The sequence below is a fragment of the Rhineura floridana genome, chromosome 2, assembly GCF_030035675.1.
Source record: "Rhineura floridana isolate rRhiFlo1 chromosome 2, rRhiFlo1.hap2, whole genome shotgun sequence".
Lineage (NCBI taxonomy): Eukaryota > Metazoa > Chordata > Lepidosauria > Squamata > Rhineuridae > Rhineura > Rhineura floridana.
The window spans coordinates 115,814,423-115,835,315 of NC_084481.1; the positions used below are offsets into that span (position 1 = coordinate 115,814,423).

At 39.5% G+C, this 20,893-nt stretch overlaps 1 protein-coding gene across 12 annotated transcripts in view; it reads right to left on the bottom strand.

Annotated features, from left to right (window-relative positions):
* Nucleotides 1-20,893, bottom strand: part of OTOG (otogelin) — a 208,398-nt gene that overhangs the window by 122,825 nt on the left and 64,680 nt on the right. For all 12 annotated transcript variants that reach the window (XM_061610232.1, XM_061610233.1, XM_061610231.1 and 9 more), the window contains 4 exons: nt 10,879-10,986; nt 7,037-7,175; nt 5,957-6,091; nt 5,172-5,318 (listed from right to left, as the gene is read on the bottom strand). In XM_061610232.1, coding sequence (XP_061466216.1) covers nt 5,172-5,318; nt 5,957-6,091; nt 7,037-7,175; nt 10,879-10,986 — 529 coding nt within the window. The remainder of the gene's footprint in view (nt 1-5,171; nt 5,319-5,956; nt 6,092-7,036; nt 7,176-10,878; nt 10,987-20,893) is intronic.

Below are 20,893 nucleotides of genomic sequence, written 5' to 3' on the forward strand. Positions count from 1 at the left end.
GAACTGACCCCTGTAGAACCCTATACTGGAGAGTCCCAGGTGCCGAGCAATGTTCCCCAAGCACCACCTTCTGGAGGCGACCTGCCAAGTAGAAGTGGAACCACCGCCATGCAGTACCTCCCACTCCCAACTCAGCTAGTCTCCCCAGAACAATACCATGGTCGATGGTATCGAAAGCCGCTGAGAGATCAAGAAGAATCAACAGAGTCACACTCCCCCTGTCTCTCCCCCGACAAAGTTCATCATACAGGGCGACTAAGGCTGTTTCCATGCCAAAACCAGGCCTGAAACCTGACTGAAATGGATCCAGTATCGGTCTCATCCAAGAGCGTCTGGAACTGGCCTGCAACCACTCATTCCAGGACCTTGCCCAGGAATGGAACATTTGCTACCGGCCTATAGTTATTAAGATTTTCTGGGTCCAGGGAGGGCCTGTTCAGGAGTGGTCTCACTACTGCCTCTTTCAGGCAGCCAGGGACCACCCCCTCTTACATAGAGGCATTAATCACTGCCCTGGCCCAGCTAGCTGTTCCATCCCTGCTAGTTTTTAGTAGCCAAGAAGGGGAAGGATCCAGCACAGAAGTGGTTGCACGAACCTGTCCAAGCACCTTGTCAATGTCCTCAAGCTGCACCAACTGAAACTCATCCAAGAAATCAGGACAAGGCTGTGCTCTGGATATGTCGCTTGATTCACCTGCTATAACACTGGAGTCTAAGTCCTGGCGGGTGCTAAAGATTTTATCCTGGAAGTGTCTAGCAAATTCATTACAGCGGGCCTCAGATGGTTCTACCATGTCCCTGGGGCCAGAGTGTAATAGCCCCCGGACAATTCTGAAGAGCTCTGCTGGGCAGCAAATTAATGATTTAATAGTGGCAGCAAAATATTGTTTTTTTGCCGCCCTAACTGCCCCTAAATACAGCTTACCATGGGCACTTAGCAGTGTATAATTGCATCCACTAGGAGTTTGCCTCCATCTGCACTCAAGCTGTCTCCTATGTTGTTTCATCGCTCTCAGCTCTGGGGTATACCATGGAGCCGTACGAGCTCTACACAGGAGAGGGCGCTCAGGAGCAATCATGTCAACCACCCGGGTCATTTCTGTATTCCACAGTTCAACCAGGGTTTCGACAGGAGCGCCAGCCCTATCAGCCGGAAAACTCCCCAGAGCCCTTTGGAAACCATCCAGATCCATTAGTCTCTGGGGGCGGACCAACTTAATAGGTCCCCCACCCTTGCTTAATGAAGTTCTCAGTGTGTGCTATTTGTGATTATCTAGAGGGAGCAATTCCTCTCACTGCTCTATTACAAACAGGCTAGATCCTTGCAAAAGACATCAGTATTATAATTCAATAGTATTATTCCAGTGCAAATGGTAACATTGAAATAGACATCAGGAAACAGCAATGTACCTTTGTTGTTAGACAAACACTAAACTTCCTAACATATTGAAAGTTACTGTAAATTGGTTAAATTATGGCAGTATTTAGTAGCTTTGTTCACTGTACCTGGAAATTCTGAAAACAGTTGTACATGCATTAGACCAAATTATTTAAATGGAGATTATGTATGTCTCCTTATCTGTAGGCTCACAGCCTGAGTTGGTAGCATTCAGCTGCATTCCTAAACTCAGAGGCCTTGCTTTACCAATAAGATATGCATTAGGCGGGGTAGAAATGTAATAAATAAATAAATAAACATACACTTGGTTCTAACTGGAATATAAAGTTATCTATAAAATGTACTATCCTCTTTGAAAGAATTTGAAAAGATTGACATATGCATAACAACAACACAAAATAGATAATAAATATATTTTATTCAACAAATTTCTCTTATTGGTTTATTCACTCAGGTTTTAAACTGACCTTCATCTAATCAGGATCCCATGATGGTTTGCAAAATACTAATTAATACCACCAATAAAAACAAGCAGAACAAAACTAATCAGTACACTGTATATATAAAGCAGCAGTTTGAGCAGTCAATATCCTTGCTCTAAGTGAAAGAGTATACTAGCTTTTGAATTTAAATACACTCTTTCATTCAGGCATTTAAGAGTAGTAAGCATCTGTGATTTGCTGAATAACCATAGAAACATTCCAGTTTTTAAGTAATATATCCAGTAATTGAAATAGACAAAAAATGAATACAGCTAATTGTAAGTGCTGTCTTACATCCCCCTCTAGGATGCACACCTTAACGTGGTGAGAGGGTTTGAGTGTGTTGAAGAAGCTGACAGCAATGGCATCAGGAGTCTAGACCAAGAGGCTAGACTCCTAGCAGGGGCACCTAAGGCGGAATGGTCAAAGCTGAAACACCAGACTAAGATGCATCCAAACTCAGAGGAAGACAATGGTAAACCACCTCTGAATAACAATAATAGCAATTAGGAGCTACAATGCAAGGTCTGAGTGAGTGATACCAATGAGAATGTATGGGAAACCTATCAACATAACCATCATCCAAGTCTATGCTCCGACAGCAAACACAGAAGAAGAGGAATTGGAGAGATTTTATGCAGAAGTACAGAAAGAAATTGATCACACACCAAAACAAGATGTGCTGATAATCATGGGGGACTGGAATGCAAAAGTAGGGAACAAAGAAGAATTAGGAATTGTGGAGAAATGGGGCCTAGGAGACGGAAACGAAGCAGGAGAAAGACTTATTGAATTCTGTGAGGCCAATAATTTGTATCTTGCGAACACATATTTTGAACAACCGAAAAGACGACTGTACATGTGGACATCACCAGATGGTCAATATAGGAATCAAATTGATTATATTGGTAGCAGAAGATGGAGAAGTTCATACTTTCTGCGCAAACAAGACCAGGAGCAGACTGTAGTATAGATCATGAACTGGTCAAATCGAAAATCAGAGTAAAGCTAAAGAAGAACAACAAACCAATCATATTGCCAAAATACAATTTAAATAACATCCCAGAAACATATAAAGATCAAATAAAGAACAGGTTTGAGGCTTTAAACTTAGCTGACAGAGAACCAGAAGAACTATGGAATGAAGTCAGAGACGTTATCAGAGAAGAATGCAAAAAGACTATACCTCTAGTTAAAAAGAGAGGAAGACCTCAATGGATGACTGAAGAAACTCTTAAAATGGTTAAAGAGAGAAGGAAAGCAAAAGCAAAAGGAGATAGAAACACAATCAGAACCCTAAATGCAACAATACAGCGACTAGTACGTAGGGACAAAGAGAACTGTTACAATAGTTAATGTATAGAAATAGAAGAGGACAACAAAAAGGGTAGAACAAGAGCCCTGTTCCAAAAGATTAGAGAAATGAACAGGAAATTTAAACCAAGAGTAGGGATATTGAATAATCAACAGCTGAACACACTGACTGACAGAGATGAAATAAAAGGAAGATGGAAGCAATGCATTGAAGAACTCTATAAAAGAGATGCCAGGATGACAGATTCATTCATGGAGGAACCATATGATGAAGAACCAGAAATTTTAGAATGTGAGGTAAAAGCTGCTCTTAAGATACTTGGAAGAAACAAATCACCAGGAATAGATGGCATACCAATAGAGTTGCTACAAGCTACTGAGACTGAATCTGTGCAGATTTTGACAAAAATCTGTCAAGAAATAAGGAAAACTAAACAATGGCCCACAGACTGGAAGCGTTCCACATACATCCCAATTCCAAAGAAAGGGGATCCCAGGGAATGCAATAATTATCGAACTATTGCCTTAATATCTCATGCAAGTAAAGTAATGCTCAAGATTCTACAACAAAGGCTCTTACCATATATGAAACGAGAAATGCCAGATGTCCAAGCTGGATTTAGAAAGAGAAGAAGTACCAGAGATCATATCGCAAATATACATTGGATAATGGAATGGAGCAAGGAATTTCAGAAGGAAATCACCCTGTGCTTTATAGATTACAGCAAAGTCTTTGACTGTGTAGATCATGAAAAACTATGGAATGCTTTTAAAAGAAATGGAGGTGCCACAGCATCTGATTGTCCTGATGCACAACCTATACTCTGCACAAGAGGCTACTGTAAGGACAGAATATGGAGAAACCGATTGGTTCCCCATCAGAAAGTGTGTGAGACAGGGGTGTATTTTATCACCCTATTTATTTAATCAATCTATATGCAGAACATATCATACGGAAAGCAGGATTGGACCAAGATGAAGGAGGTGTGAAAATAATATCAATAATTTAAGATATGCAGACGATACCATACTACTAGCAGAAACCAGTAATGATTTGAAATGAATGCTGATGAAAGTTAAAGAGGAAAGCACAAAAGCAGGACTACAGCTGAATGTCAAAAAGACTAAAGTAATGACAACTGAAGATTTATGCAACTTTGCAGTTGACAATGAAGACACTGAACTTGTCAAGGATTATCAATACCTTGGCACAGTCCTTAACCAAAATGGAGACAATCGTCAAGAAATCAGAAGAAGGCTAGGACTGGGGAGGGCAGCTGTGAGAGAACTAGAAAAGGTCCTCAAATGCAAAGATGTATCACTGAACACTAAAGTCAGGATCATTCAGACCGCGGCATTTCTGATCTCTATGTATGGATGTGAAAGCTGGACAGTGAAAAAAGCAGATAAGAGAAAAATCAACTCATTTGAAATGTGGTTTTGGAGAAGAGCTTTGCACATACCATGGACTGCAAAAAAGACAAATAATTGTGTGTTAGAACAAATTAAACCAGAACTATCACTAGATGCTAAAATGATGAAACTGAGGTTATCATACTTTGGACACATCATGAGAAGACATGATTCATTAGAAAAGATAATAATGCTGGGAAAAACAGAAGGAAGTAGAAAAAGAGGAAGGCCAAACAAGAGATGGATTGATTCCATAAAGGAAGCCACAGACCTGAACTTACAAGATCTGAACAGATGCTCTTGGAGGTCACTGATTCATAGGGTCGCCACAAGTCGTAGTCGACTTGGAGGCACATAACAACAACAAACTGTCTTACATGTGAAGAATACAGAACATTGCTATACTTCACCCCAGATATATCTACTACAATAATGTTTTACCTGTTAAATCTAAGTTTCTTAATATGCTAAATAATTGCACAGTCCAGGCAAAACTATGCCCTTTGACGTCCCACTGATTAACTACATCAGGCCCATATTTAGATGAGGTAATGTTTGTTTACCTGCCATTGAGGCCCTGTCTCTACATGGACAGTTGTTCTTTGATCCCACGTTATTGTGATGTGTTCATTAGGAAGATGAACAAGTGTGAAAAATCCAGCTTTCCATATATGTATTTGCTGTAGTTTGTCTATATAACTCAATGGACTCTGTTAAGAAAAGTCAGTCCACACACATTTATTTATTATTTAAAAGCATGTTATACCACTTTATATTTAGTATATCCAAAATAATAAAGTAACAAAACAATATAAAACCATTACAGGGAAAAAATCAGAGCAATACAATATCAATTTTGGGTGGTAGTAAGCATAGTTAGTACTAGCCGTTAGGAAAAGCCAGTGTGAAGAAATATGTTTTTAACATGCAATGGAGACAGAGTATTGTCGGTGCAAGACTTATATCTGATGGAGAAGCCATGAGGCCTTCTTCCAAGTGGTTAAAAGATGACCACAGATGGCTATGTCACCACCAAGAGGGCCTCATCTGCTAATCTAAGGGAATGGGCAGATCTATATGGGAGAAGGTGCTCTCTCAAGTAGACTGCTCCTAAGTTTTTTAGGGTTTTACAGAATAACAAAATCTTAAACATGGCTCAATCAACAGCTAGTGCAATTCCTCCAGCAGGGGTTTACATGCTCACGGTAGGTTGCTTCAGTGAGCAACCATACTGCTGAATAAGACTTGCATGTATTTTCAGCTTAATTAGTATGCATTTATTTCTACTACTTGGCATATATATACAGTTATACCTATGTATCTTTTCTTCTATAGTGCTAGAGCTTACCGGATCTCCAGTGTCATCATCAAATATTATGAATGATTTTCCAACATTAATGAAAATATACTTTCTGCAAATGATCCCAGTGTTAAAGCAATTAATGTTTTCTGTGATAATTGAGAAACTAGTAATTGAGGAACTCTGCAGAAGGAAAATAAGATAGATAATTACAACTTGCAAACACTTGATGAAAAACCAGCCTACCACATCCCTATGTTCAGTTCTCCAACCTGCCCGCTTCCACCATTTACTGGCTTTCCTCTATCCTTCTCCAGCGCTGAAGATGGAACTAGTGCAGAGGTGGCAGGTGAGATGATGCAGCAAGTAGGAAAAGACCACCAGCCTTATATTTTAATATATATTGATAACAATCTAGCACAGTGTTCACCAAACTCTTTGGGCCAGTGGGCACATTTGAAATTTTGAGGAAGTGCTGTGCATGCCCATCACAAAATGGCTGAATATTTCCTCCCAAACACTGAGCACTGAAGATAGCTTATTCTAGCATGTCGTTAAGCATGCTTAAATTCCACTGCAAGCAACAAGAGAAACACAGTTTGATCATACCCCAATTTATTAACTGGTACTATTAGTCCTAGAGCTACTGAAAGAGAAAACTGCTGGAACATAGGAACACAGGAACAAAAAAAGCTACCTTATACCAAGTTAAACCATTGGTCCATCTAACTCAGTATTACCTACACTAACTGGCAGTGGTTATCCAGGGTTTTAGGCAGGAGTCTTTCCCAGCCCTATCTGGAGATGCCAGGGATTGAACCTGGGATCTTCTGCATGCACAACAGATGCTCTGCCACTGAACTACAGCCCTTCCCCTACTCATGTCAACATTCTATACAATTACAATTGTATTTAATATAGTATACTGGCATATCAATAGAAGATTCATCTTCCAGCAGCTCCAGTAATTAAAGATCAAACAAGAGTTCATAATGTGTAATAAGGTTTAGCACTTTTCTCTTTTAGTTTGCAAACATTTTTTAATTGCAGAGGATTTACTCAAGTTAAATTTTTTAAAAAGATGGCATTTTTAAAAGAAGTTTACTTTTTTTTAAAAAAAAGTCTTACCTTAACCAGGTAAACCTTACAATTTCCAATGTAATCAAAAGAAAGCCCATCAAAAGTTCTGTAATGACGATCTCCATATGTCGTACACATTGATGGGCAAGGGTGGAAAGTGCATTCAAATGACCCATGATGGCAGATGCTGAAGAAAAAAAGAAAGAAAACCATTAGTTAGTTTCAAAGGTAACCACAATTTACAATACATTAATTCTGATAATCTTCTTTACAAACAGAATACTAAAGGCATCTCCCTCCAAGATACTGACACGTCTTCTGATTCAGAGATCCTCTTCACACATGAAGGTCTTGCACATGCAACCAATCTATTCATTTCAGTCAATACAGCAGATCCACATGCATAGAGTAATGAATTTCCAGCTGTACCTCCTCTTTAGAAATGTGGTACCCTTTTTGTGTGTGTGAATTATGCTTCTGTGACCAGAGCAGATTGCTGGACCTAACAGAATGTTGTAATGGCAGACGACAATGATACCATGGCATCCCACTTTGGAAAGAATGATACAAGATACTGCACACTGCAATCTACAATATTTTTCATCTTGTTCAAATCCTTATTTTAATGCACTTCAGTGGAATTGAAACAGAGGCCATACAGCAAACACATTTGACTGCGTATACAGCTATACCTGCAAATTATTTTCATTTTAGTTTCTTCTTTTTATAAAAAAAGAGCATGCATTTTCAATATGACTATAATGCATTCATTTACTTTTACTAAAATATTATAGTACAGGAAAAGAAATATATAAGGTTGCAATGGAGAATTGCCTGAAACTGCGTGGTGGAATGTCACACAAATGGAATTCTGAAAGAATTCCTCTCTCCCACTGTAGCCCCATACAACACAGTCTGGATTGTACTGGAGTTGTGCAACCCCTGGGAGAGGCCTTCGGGAGAGCGGTGCAAATTTACTTGGCAAAAAGCCCCAGAGTATTATTCCCTGGTACAGATTAGCAGGATTCCAACCTATTTAGTTGCTGCTGGAGAACGAATGCCACCAAGAAAGTTAAAATAACTACTAGAAAGTGATGACTTTAAAATCCTTTCCTAAAACCCTCTTTTCCATCTATTGAAAGTATAAATATATATTCATCCAGGGAAAAATATCAACATATAATTTGCTGGCCTAATGAGTTATTTAATTAATCTTTTAGAAATGTCTTTTCAGAAAAAACAATATTGACTGAAATGCTTACATAATATAGCTTAAAATTATAAAAACTGTAAGATGAGTATGCATCTACCAGCTGTGGATGTTTTCTTTCAAACACTGAGCAAGGATAATAATTTCATACAGCATATTATATAAATTAGCTGAAATCAAATACATATGTTTTGAGAGCACTTCATCTTTTCTATATCCCATTAAATTATGAGATTTTTGTTATTCCATAGGGTATTCTATTACACATATGCATGAATTTGCATGAGACATGGCAGCAGTGGTGTCCACTGAATGGACAGAAGAGGCAGTTTCCTGTGGAAAAGTACATTTCTTCCTGCTTCACAAAAGATTAAAAAAGTGAGTCACTCATGCATCCACCCACTGCTGCTTCCATATCTCATGTGAAACTACATTATCATCTTAATCATGACGTATTGTAACACTAAATTGAGCACATGTACAATAAATGAAAGACAACTAAAAACTTTAAATGAAAGCAAGAAAAAATGAAACCACCTGAAATTTTTAATTTAAAAAATATAGAGTTGTATCCAATGTTAGTCAGAATAGACCCAGTGAAATTAATGGCCATGACTAACTTAGCTCTCTTAATTTCAGGGGGTCTCCTCTGAGTATGACTTAGTTGGGTACAACTCATATAAAATATAAAATATAAATGCCATATTGAAATTTTGATATACAGTGTTCTTGTATAGGTGTTGCCTTTAAATCCACACATGTATTTCCAAAAACATAATAAAAATTAGTCCTAATCACACATACAGTCATGGATATTCATTAATAACAAAATTCAATTCTTGCTCAACGTGATTCTAGTCTACTAACCATTGCAGCATTAACAGGAGATATGAATTCCAATAATTAATAATAATGCATATCTACAGTTTACCAACTCACCTTGATTATACTGTAAAGCACATCAAGCTTTCATCTATGCAAGCAAAGCAGAGATTTTGAACATGTTGTTGTATAACTGGAAGTTTATACTGTGGTGAAGATTTATTTCTTGACAACAATAGAAAAGGAAATACTAACAACCTAGTTATCCTCCTGCACTTTATGTTATTTATTAAGGACTGGTACTTCTCAGCTAACACATTATCCTGTTTAAGTAAGAACAGGCAAAAGCAGCTGCCTATTATCTTCAGAATTACTGCAAGACTTTGGTGAAGTCTTCTTCTACAGGGGAATGTTTTTTGTCTGTACGAACAATTACTGACAGCTACAAATGTACAAGCCTTGGGGAGCAAGGGAGGTAACCCGGGGTCACTTTACCTTCCTGCCAAGTAGAGATGGCTTGTAAGTCTCTTCACCAGTCGGGCTACAAATGTCCTCTAGGGCGGATATTGAGAACCTGACAAGAGGCAGAGTCAGTCAGTCAGCACAAGGCTGGAGTGGGCAAAGACATCCAGACAAGGCACCAACTAGTGCTGACTGGAACAGCCTGAATCACTTTGTAGAGCTCTGTAGAGCTGTGTAGGCCCAGTGGTAACCAAATGGAATAAATAGGCCAAACTGGTTAACAGGGAATGGATGGAAAAATAAGGAGGCAGACTGATAAGACACAGTGTTGTGCAACTCCTTGATGCATTGTGGTTGCAACACTCTGTAATACGTTTGCTATCAGCCTGGGTGATGGGAAGAAACAGCGTAAAATGGCTTGTTATTTCCTATATTTTAGCTGTTACACAATTGTTTATTGTATGGCTTATGGAAACAACAGTGTATCAGCTGTAGGCTAAGGATAAATTTACAAGGAACTGGTTCTGAAAAGTGGACATATAACTAAGGATCTTGTTTAAGAAAGGCTGTCTTAGTATAAACTACAGGGGAAATCAAAGACCAAATTCATGTTATCTTTGTTCATCAAATGGTGCTATAACAGAATTTGTTTCTGATTGCCAGGAGGTTGGTTTCTGTCCAAAATATGAAAAAGGCAAAGAGAAAATAAAATGATTAATGAAAGAAGACTGGGATACATACTGAAAGTATGTGTGTTTCTATGGGAGTGGGAACTAATCTAGGAAACGTAGTTAACATTGACTTGGCTTGTTAGGGGCAGACTAAACATTACATGCTAATTAATGAGATGGTCCCCTATGACTTTTTTTTAGAAAAAGCAAAGCAGCTTCAACAGGAAGGAATTTAACCCTCCTGTCAGCGAAGTCTCTGTGGCTTACTAGGAGGGAGAGGTAAAGAGGCGAGGCAGTGGGGAGGTCATTGTGGTCTAACATACCAGCAGGCTGCCTTGCCCCTCTCCCTCCCAGTAAGCAGCAGCAACTCAGCTGTCAAGAGGTCAAGTGAGCACCACCAACCCACCATACCATCTGCCACTGATCCTTCCCCCACTCCAAATCTCTCCAGTGACTTTTCTCCTCTGGAATTTCAAATGTGCAGGGGAGGATATTTGCTCTTAAGATATTACACTGATTAATATTTTATGTTTTGCCCATACCTAGTCATTATTTCCCCAATCCATTTATTTAGCCATTAAAACACTATTTTAAGGTATTTCACAAAAATAAACATAAATACCAGTATATACATTTAAATATTAAAACAGGAACAAAACAGTAATTCAGAACAATAATAATATTGTTACATTTGTAACATGAAATTTTAAAAAGTTTCCACTCACCAGGTATGGCAAGAAGAGATTACTTTATCCCCAGGAAAGTACTCTTTGCCTTTCCAAGAACATGGGCATTCATCCAGCTTGAAGCACGCATCACCATGTTTAACAAGGCTATAAAAAATAAAACAGAGATTCTTTATCAATTGTATTTTCAATTTATAATAATAATAATTTTTATCCCACCCTTCCTCTCAAAGGAACCCAGGGCAGCAAACAAAACACTAAATAAAACATCTTAAAAACAGACTTTAAAATATATTAATACAAAAATCTTTAAAAACATTAAAAGAAAACATCTTTAAACATTTTTAAAAGCTTTAGAAACATCTTAAAAAGCAATTCCAACACAGACACAAATTGGGATTAGGTCTCTTGTTGAAAGAGGAAGGTCATCAGTAGGTGCCAAAAAGACACACAGATGGTGCCTGTCTAATATTTAACAGAAGGGAATTACAAAGGGTAGGTGCCACAACCCTAAAGGTCCATTTCCTATGTTGTGTGGAAATGACCTTCTGATAAGATGGTATCAGCAGAAGGCCCTCACCTGCAGAGAGCAGTGATTGACTGGGTATATAAATTAGGTATCCTAATCTCAGTTGCAGCTTCCGGACTAGGGTTGCCAGGTCAGAAGCATCCCAAAACCTGAGATTTTAGGGGCGGGCCCAAGTGATGTCACAGGGGTGGGCACGAGTGCCGTCACAGGAGCGGGCCTGAGTGATGTCATTAAGCATGATACATTAAGCATCAATCACAGTTGCTTGGAGCACACAATTTAAAAAAAATATCTGATTGGAAATTAAGCTAGAAATGTTAGCTAAAAGATAGAGTCTGGGTAGGGAACATTTAATCTAGCCTACTTGCTTTCAGCAAGAAGGGTTTAAGTGACTTCAGGCCAGGCCAGTCACCAGAAGGCCACTGTAGGAAGAAAGGAGCCTAGTGTTGTGGAAATGTTAGATGGGAGCATTCGGGAGGAACTCCTTGCCTATTGACATTAGACAGACGCCACTTTTCAGCACCTGCTAAAATCATTTTTGTTTAGGCAAGCCTATTCAAGCATATAGAAGCTATTGTGTTTTTAAATCTGTTTTTAACTCATTGTTGGTTTTATTATTTTGAATGTTTTTAAATACATGTCTTTAACTGTTTTTGTCAAGAATTTTATTGTTTTAATTCTTTCTGTAAACCGTTTTGAGATTTTTTACAATAAAGCAGATATAACTGTTGTAAATAAAATACATAAATATATTTTGGAGTCACTGTGGCCCTTGAGTCTCTTCCCACTTCTAGGAACAAAGGAATCTGCCTTATTCTGACTCAGGCCATTTGGTACCGCATAGCTGAGTATTGATGACATGGACTAGCATTGGCTGTCCAGGATTCCAGGCAATAGTCTTTTCATGCAATTGAATTCCATGCAAAGCATATGCCAATGAGCTACAACCCTTCCCCTGTTTAAAAAAGTATCTTTTAAAATTGTTTTAATGTGCTTTAAATGTGAGTTGGATGTGCTTTAAATGTATTGTGTGGATCCACTTAATAATTTTTGCCTGCATGTAAATTGTTTTAATTAATTTTTCAAAATGCAAATGAACTATGAAGTGTAGTGGGTGACCATGGGCTACTCACCATCTTTCAGCCTATCTGCCCCTCAGGATGAAAACAATGGAGAACCATGACCACCTCAAGAAAGAAAGGCATACTTAAAATGTAGAGGAAGGCTGCTTTCACGCTGATTGCGTTAGTTTAACGGATTAAAAAGGAAGTGCTTCTGTCCCGATTTCTAAAACCCCTTTCACACTGCAGTACCTGTTATACCGGCATTTTGCACAACAATCTTTCACATACACACACACAGAGCTACAATGAACAGCTGAAGCTGGTAAAAGGCACTCCTAGCCACTGAGGTCACCTGGGCCTCTAGTGACAAAGATGCATCCAGGAGCATCCCCAGACTACTAACCTGCTCTTTCAGAGGGAGTACGAACCCATCCAAAGCAGGCAACTGACAATTATCCGAACTCAGGAACCACCAACCAACAGCACCTCCATCTTCCTAGGATTCAGACAGTGTATTGGCCCACATCCAGCTCACCACTGAATCCAGGCATTGGTCCAAGGCTTGCATAGTCTCTCCCAATTCAGATGTTACAAAGAAATACAGCTGGGTATCATCAGCATACTGCTGACACCTCGCCCCAAATCTCTGATGACTGCTCCCAAGGGCTTCATATAGAGGTTAAACAGCATCAGGGACAAGATGGTAGCCTCAGCACCTCATAGAACAACTTCCAGGGGGACAAAAGACAATCACCAAATGCTATTCTCTAAAAATGACCCTGGAGGTAGGATCGGAACCACTGTAAAGCAATGCCTCCAATACACATCTCACCGAGTCGGCTCAGAAGGACACTATAGTCAATAGTATCAAAAGCCACTGAAAGATCAAGTAAGAATAACAGTGTCGCACTTCCCTTGTCTTTCTCTCAATAAAGGTCATCCATCAGGGCGACCAAGGCCGATTCCGTCCCATTACAAGGCTTGAAGCCAGATTGGAATGGGTCAAGGTAATCTGTTTCATCCAAGAGTACTTGCAATTGCTGCTTCACAACCCTCTCAATAACCTTCCCTAAAAAAGTTTGAATACATATATTCCTGGTTGCCACTTAAAAGCTTTCCCGTCCCACACTGAGGAAGAATATAGGCCTAGAATTGCTACTGGAGAATATGTTTTCTATTTAAAAATAAAAAAGGGGTGCATACTTAAGTACTACAAAAAACATGTTTTCAAGGTGAATAATTTAACAGAGCATGGCCAAGAGAGAGAACTGTGATATGCAGCATCAATGTCACAGACACTATTAGAGAGGTACCCATGAGGTCTCCCCCACACTTTTGCTCTGAATCTCTGTACTACAAACAGGGTTTCTTTCAGATGTCTGGATTTGAAAACAGAATGTGACTGTCAAGATCAGGGCATAAACTTTGCCATTTATGCATAGTATAATGGATAAAAATCTGATAATGAAGAAACAAAAATGAATTTGTTTATTGTAAGCACAAAGTAGCCTGAATGCAAAATATAAATAAATTATTGTAATATATTGTTTCACAAAGACTCTGAATGATTGGTGATGATGAATCACTGAGTTTATTACAGCTGGAAGCTGTAATGCTTAGAAATATACAACAAATGAAGAATGGATAGTTTAAAAGCAGAATAATAATTCATATATGATGTTACATGCTGCTGGCCCAGTTTCCCACAGTTATGGCTCTTCCCTTATTCTGCCATCTGCACCCACTAAATCTTCCTGATAGCTTGTTATTTACTGAGGTTCCAGGGTATGGTCTGAACGCACATGAGGCCACCAGTTTGCTAAAGCAAAGTAGGGCCCAGGTCTGGTCAGTCCCTGAATAGGAAAACACATATATTCCTCCTTGGGCTCCATGATGGAGGAAAGGTGGGATATAAGAAAATAAATAAAATAATCAGAGCACCTCCAATCATTCAGACATGGATATGTTTCTGCATTCCAAGTACAGGATTGCACAAGGCCAGGGGCAGGTTTGGCAGGGCCATTAGCACCTACACAGTGGACCCCCCTCTCTCTCTGGCATGGTGGGGCTCCTTCCTCCCTTTACCTTAACAACTGCAAGCACAGAAACAAGAAACAAAACAGTCTATCTGACTTTTAGGGACCAAAGAAGACAAGCTTAAAGAAGATTGGAAGCTGCACTGCTAATGCATTAGGAGGAACTGAAAGAGCTGCTTTACTGGCAGGTCTTGGCTAAGTTAGGGAAATAGCCTAGAAAAGATGTAGATGGATGCTCTATTCCATGTTATCGTCACATGCTAATCATTATTGTGGTTAAGAACTAAAACTGTTTTTAAAATTTATTTATTTATTTATTTTATTTTATTACATTTTTTGACCGCCCTATAGCATTAAGCTCTCAGGGCGGTGTACAACAAAATAAAACACATTTAAAATACGAGCAAGTGTGAATTTCATAATACAGTTATAAAAACATTTTAAGCACAAGATTGAAAATTTAAAAATTTAAAATAAGAGTTACAATACAAAATTTAAGCTTAAAATGCATTTAAAATGCCTGGGCGAAGAGGTAGGTTTTTACCTGGCGCCGAAAGGATAGCAGAGAAGGCGCCAGGCGTATCTCATCAGGGAGGGCATTCCATAATTCGGGGGCCACCACTGAGAAGGCTCTAGATCTAGTTGTCATTCTCCGGGCCTCCCTATGAGTTGGGACCCGGAGAAGAGCCTTCGAGGTCGAGCGAAGCGAACGGGTAGGCACATAGCAGGAGAGGCGTTCCACCAGGTATTGCGGTCCGATGCCGTTTAAGCCTTTATAGGTAAGAACCAACACTTTGAATCTGGCCCGGAAACATATTGGTAGCCAGTGCAGTTGGGCCAGAATAGGTGTTATGTGGTCAAATTTCTTTGTCCCAGTAAGAACTCTGGCCGCAGCATTCTGCACAAGCTGAAGTTTCCGAACCGTCTTCAAAGGTAGCCCTACGTAGAGTGCATTACAGTAGTCCAATCTAGAGGTTACCAGAGCATGGATAACTGAGGCGAGATTCTCCCTGTCCAGATAGGGTCGTAGTTGGGCTCCCCACCAAGAAATATAATTACAACAATTGCTTGCTGTTTTTAAAAACTTCAGTAAAAACTACATTTGTTGCTGGTTTAACTATCACAGTCACCTAAAATTCTCTGTGATAGAAATAATTTAACAAGTTTGCATTAATAACATTTTTTACCCCTTTAACATGTCTTACAGAAGAATGGTCCTGAAAAATCATCTGGACTACGAAAAAAATTAGTCAGTGAACATTCAAGTATTGGTACTAAACAATTAGCGCCAGGATAACAAATATATCCTTTTGCAAAGTGTCTGGCATGATGACTGTTTTGGTCAAAGTCTTGACATAAATGCTGTCTAAGATTTCACAGGCTCACTTTTATAAAAAGTGATTAACAGTGGAATCCTATGCATGTCTACTCAGAAGTAAGCCCAATTGAGTTCAATAGGACTTACTCCCAGGTAAGTGTAAATTGGATTGCAGCCTTAGTCTTTTGTAAACTGAGTAAAGCAAAACTAACCAAAGTTTTCCTCAGTGTGCTTGCTTTTTCTTAATTTTACAGATTCTCCAGAAAATGTTTGCAAAGAAAACAGTAACATCTTCTCAGCATCCTTTGTATGAAATTTAAACGCTATAATTTTCTTTAAAGCCTGTGAAGTGTTACTATACCACGTCACTTTCTTGGATGGATAACAAACAAACAAATCTGAAAATTCCCATGGTTTAAGCTACCAATCAAACAGGCCGCATTCAGAGACAAAGAGCATCATTTTGACAAGGTGAGACCAAAGGGCAAGTTTAATCTCTGTAATATTACCCTGCATAAAACAAGTGTTAACAGCTTTCTCTCTTGAAAAGCCAAGCATCCAGATTGATTACTATGATCTAAGAATTCATAAAAACAGAATGCCATTTTGAAATTTTGGCAGGTGGTCTCCACACTTCAAAATAAATATTGTATAGCTGCAGCAGGTTCAGAAAAGGGCAAAATGATTGTCGAGCTGGAACAATATCTCTATGAGGAAAAGTTACAACATATGGGGCTTTTTAGTTTAGAAAATAGGTGAACACGGGAGGACATAATAGAAGTGTTTAAGACTATGCATGGTGTGGAGAAAGTACATAGACGTTTTTATCCTTCTTCATAAAACTAGAACTGCAGCCCATCCAATGAAGAATTCATGACAGACAAGGAGGTGCTTTTTCACACAGTGCATAGTTAAACTATGGAATTCGCTACTATAAGTCATAGTAATGGCCACCAACTTGGATGATATTAAAAGGGGGTTAGAAAAATTTATGGAGGAACACAATGGCTTCTAGCTATGTACTCCAGTATCAGATGTGGTATGCCTCTGAATAACAGTTGCTGGGGAGCACAAGTGGGGAGAGTGCTATTGCTGTCATGTCCTGCTTGAGGACTTCCCACGGGGATCTGATTTGCCATTGTAAGAACAGGACGCTGGACTAGATGGGCATTTGGCTTGATATAGCAGTACTCTTTTTTGTTGTTGTTATGTGCCTTCAAGTCGGTTACGACTTGTGGCGACCCTATGAATCAGCGACCTCAAATAGCATCTGTCGTGAACCACCCTGTTCAGATCTTGTAAGTTCAGGTCTGTGGCTGCCTTGATGGAATCAATCCATCGCTTGTTTGGCCTTCCTCTTTTTCTACTCCCTTCTGTTTTTCCCAGCATTATTGTCTTTTCTAGTGAATCATGTCTTCTCATGATGTGTCCAAAGTATGATAACCTCAGTTTCATCATTTGAGCTTCTATTGATAGTTCTGGTTTAATTTGTTCTAATACCCAATTATTTGTCTTTTTTGCAGTCCATGGTATGCGCAAAGCTCTCCTCCAACACCACATTTCAAATGAGTTGATTTTTCTCTTACCCGCTTTTTTATACTGTCCAACATTCACATCCATACATAGAGATCAGGAATACCATGGTCTGAATGATCCTGACTTTAGTGTTCAGTGATACATCTTTGCATTTCATGACTTTAGCGTTTAGTGATACATCTTTGCATTTGAAGCAGGATTCCTACATTCTCATTAAAAATAACTTTCTATCTCTAGCTATTAATGTTCAGTGTGCTGCCCACAGATAAACTGAAATGATGCACCTGGTCACAGACCCAGTCACTGAGCCAAACATGATTTAATTTCACTGACATCCCAATCATATGCAATACTGGCATCCTTTAAAAATAGCCACTATTTTTAATAGCAGCTGGCAACATGCAGATGAATTCATGCACACTCACACAGTGGTGAGCCTGAGCAGAAACTGAGAGGAATGGAGTTCCAGAAAAATTATTTCACCTATACTCATCACTAAGAGCCGTTCTGAAGAAGCAATGACAGAGGAAAATGCATGATTCCTGCATATATTTTCCCTTGGACAATATTCACATTGCCCCTTACTTCTGTGAGACTTTTGCTTCAAATGCTTTAAACTAAAACTGATAAAGACAGTGGTGTAGTGGCAAATTCTGAAGTGCAGAGTCCCTTCATAACAGCCCCCTCACACCTTCTAAGATTATACAATAAAATGAGCTTTCAGTCTCTTATTTTGTTTGGAGTTCTGTTGAGTGATGAATGCAGTTTCAGCAAGAAGAATACAAACATAGCTTTTAGAAGACTCTTCCCAACAGCTCAAACACTCCCCTTTCATGCCAATTGGTCTTTAGGATACTGGAAACATAGGGACTCTGATGGGACCCTTGTCCCAAAAAAGTAAAGGGTCTACGACTCCCATGCCCCTGGATAAACAGAAGACTTCAAATTCCTGGGGCACTTTTTAACTAATTTTATTTCAGAATTAAATAATTTGCATTACTTATGGGGCAATCCTAACCCTGGCAACTGCTGGTAGAGCTGAATAGAGCGGCAGGCCCACCACCATATCTGCAGCCCTGCCACACACATTGGCCAAGGCAGAAGGTGGAAAATAATCAGAGTGCTGAGCCACTCTGGAGCTGGTGTAGCAATAGGGCCTGGATCCAGCCCATTGCCGTCATCTGACAGTAGCAGAGCCAGTTTGGGAACCAACAGCCCCTCCCCCCCTTGAAATGCCCAGTTTGCAGGCTTTCTGCTGGCTGCCACTGGCAGGACATCACTGCTGGTGCTCCTGCCCCCACATTTGGTGGGCAGAACGAAGAGGTATGGAGTAACAGAGTAACACTGGCATCTTTCCACAGGTGGCAGGAGGCTGGCAGGAATGGGCAGTAAGATACCTCCATTCAACCAAACCCTCCCATCAGACAAGCACAAAGTGTGTTTGGATTGCTCTTTTATTTATTATTTCCATATAATTTAGCAGTTTTAAAGTTGTTAATATTGTCAACTAGATAAAGTGGAACTTTCATGTGATTTTTGATTGATCATAAATCAATCTTATGTCAGCTCACCAAGAGAAGTCGAGTCATGATAGTGGATTTATAGTCAATTCTGTTTTAGTGCTATGTTCAACTAAGGCTGCAATCCAGTACACACTTACTCAGCAGTAACTTCCAAATAAATATGCATAGTATTGCACTGTAAGCATCAACAAATTATATAGAGAGGCTATTATAGAATGAATCATCTAGCAATTGGGAGGATGGACACTTGAATATTATTCTCAAGCTCTTGAACTAAACATGTAAGACATTTGCAGTGCATAGCCAGGAAATGAGGAGGCAAGACAAGATGAAGTGTGGGTAAATCAAGGGCCACGTTTATTGGAATAATGCCAATTACATACTTGATTGCATAATAAAATGATATGCAAAGACAAGTGCAGAACCTAACTCATCCCCAGTCGGGTGAGGGCACCCTGCCACGGGAAAAAGGGGTGGTCCAAGCCCAATCCCCTCTTCCGGGCCCCATCCACGCAGGGTGGTTTGGGAAGCCTTCCTGCTCCACACACACCCAGGGCTGCACAACTCTGAGTGGGTGTTACAGGTTAGCCCCAAAGGTGAGCCTTATGCTGCCAACCAGTCACACAACCTGGAAGGCAGGCCTCACAACCCACCAATCACCTTAAGGGTGCCTAAGGGTGGTCACCAAACCCTACCTTGTGAAATTCCACATGTATCTGCCACAGAAGAGGACAAGCCTCAGCTTAGTCCCTCTTCCCCCACCTGCGACAAATTATTTCACGCAAGGCACTCTACAGATCAGAAAGAAACAGATAAATTACAGTCCTTCCATGCTAATACTGAGGAAGTCCCATTTAATTCAATAGGGCATACTCTCTGGGAAGTGGGGTTAGGACCACGGTCTAATTGTCTCTGGCCATCGATAAAAATCATTCTTGGATTCCATTAAAATCATTATTTTCTTTGTATTAATTAGAAAGTGATGAGTTTTCTTTTTTAAAACAAACCTTTCAGGAATTCATTTAAGCTTCTTATAAGGTATTTGATCTGGTATGCCACCTGTTTTTACAGTGAAAAGTGTTTTTTTTTCTTTTGAGATGAGAAAAAAAGCTAGCAGAATATTTTTAGATCCTGGTTTTCATTATTCTTCTAACATTTTATTTTCAAAGAAATATGAGCGACAATGCCAAAGTTCAGAATTGAAGAGGGGAGGAAGGCTAGTAATGGTGAACCTAAAAGTTCATGTGCACTCAGAGCTTCTTTTGAGTTCCACTCGAGCTCTACTGAAGCTTTCCCCAGTGCCAACACTTCCCATCACTGCAGATGCCTTTCCCTCCTTCAGCTGGCAATACTTCTGTTACGCTCTGCCGGACATCTGGAATTGTAGCCTCCCAAGTGCCAGGGATCCTGGAAAGTGTCATTTTTCAGGACACCTGGCAGCTTTAAGGATGTAGTAAAGCACCCTTGAAACTACACATCTCAGAGTTCCTTATGCCTGTCATAATAAGTAGGCAAAGTTTAATTGCAAACTGGGTCCAAATTTCAGAATGAGCTTGAGAAAAATACATTATTTTCCAGTTGCTTGGAGTATAATTCCAATTGGCTGAGTCAATTTCAAACTGAGCTCAGGGGAGTTAGCCCATTCTTTATCGTGTCTCTCATGAAAAATTCCCTGTGATATAAATGTATACACTAAAACATTGCAAATGTTAAGCTTTATTGCATTTTGATGAAAAATCATGGAAGTGCTGTGTCAAGCTGTACCATACAGGAAAATATTTATAAAACAGAAACATTAAGAACAAGATTTCTTTCTGTACTCCCAGACTCTTATTGATAGTATACTTTGTTCATAAGACTTTCACTGCAATCTTTAAAAATTCTCTTTAACTGTGTGGAAAACTAGCTTGGTATTCTTATCTTGGTATTCCTCCTGTAGGATGCACACCTTAACGTGGTGAGGGGGTTTGAGTGTGTTGAAGAAGCTGAGAGCAATGCCATCAGGAGTTCAGACCAAGAGGCTAGACTCCTAGCAGGAGCACCTAAGG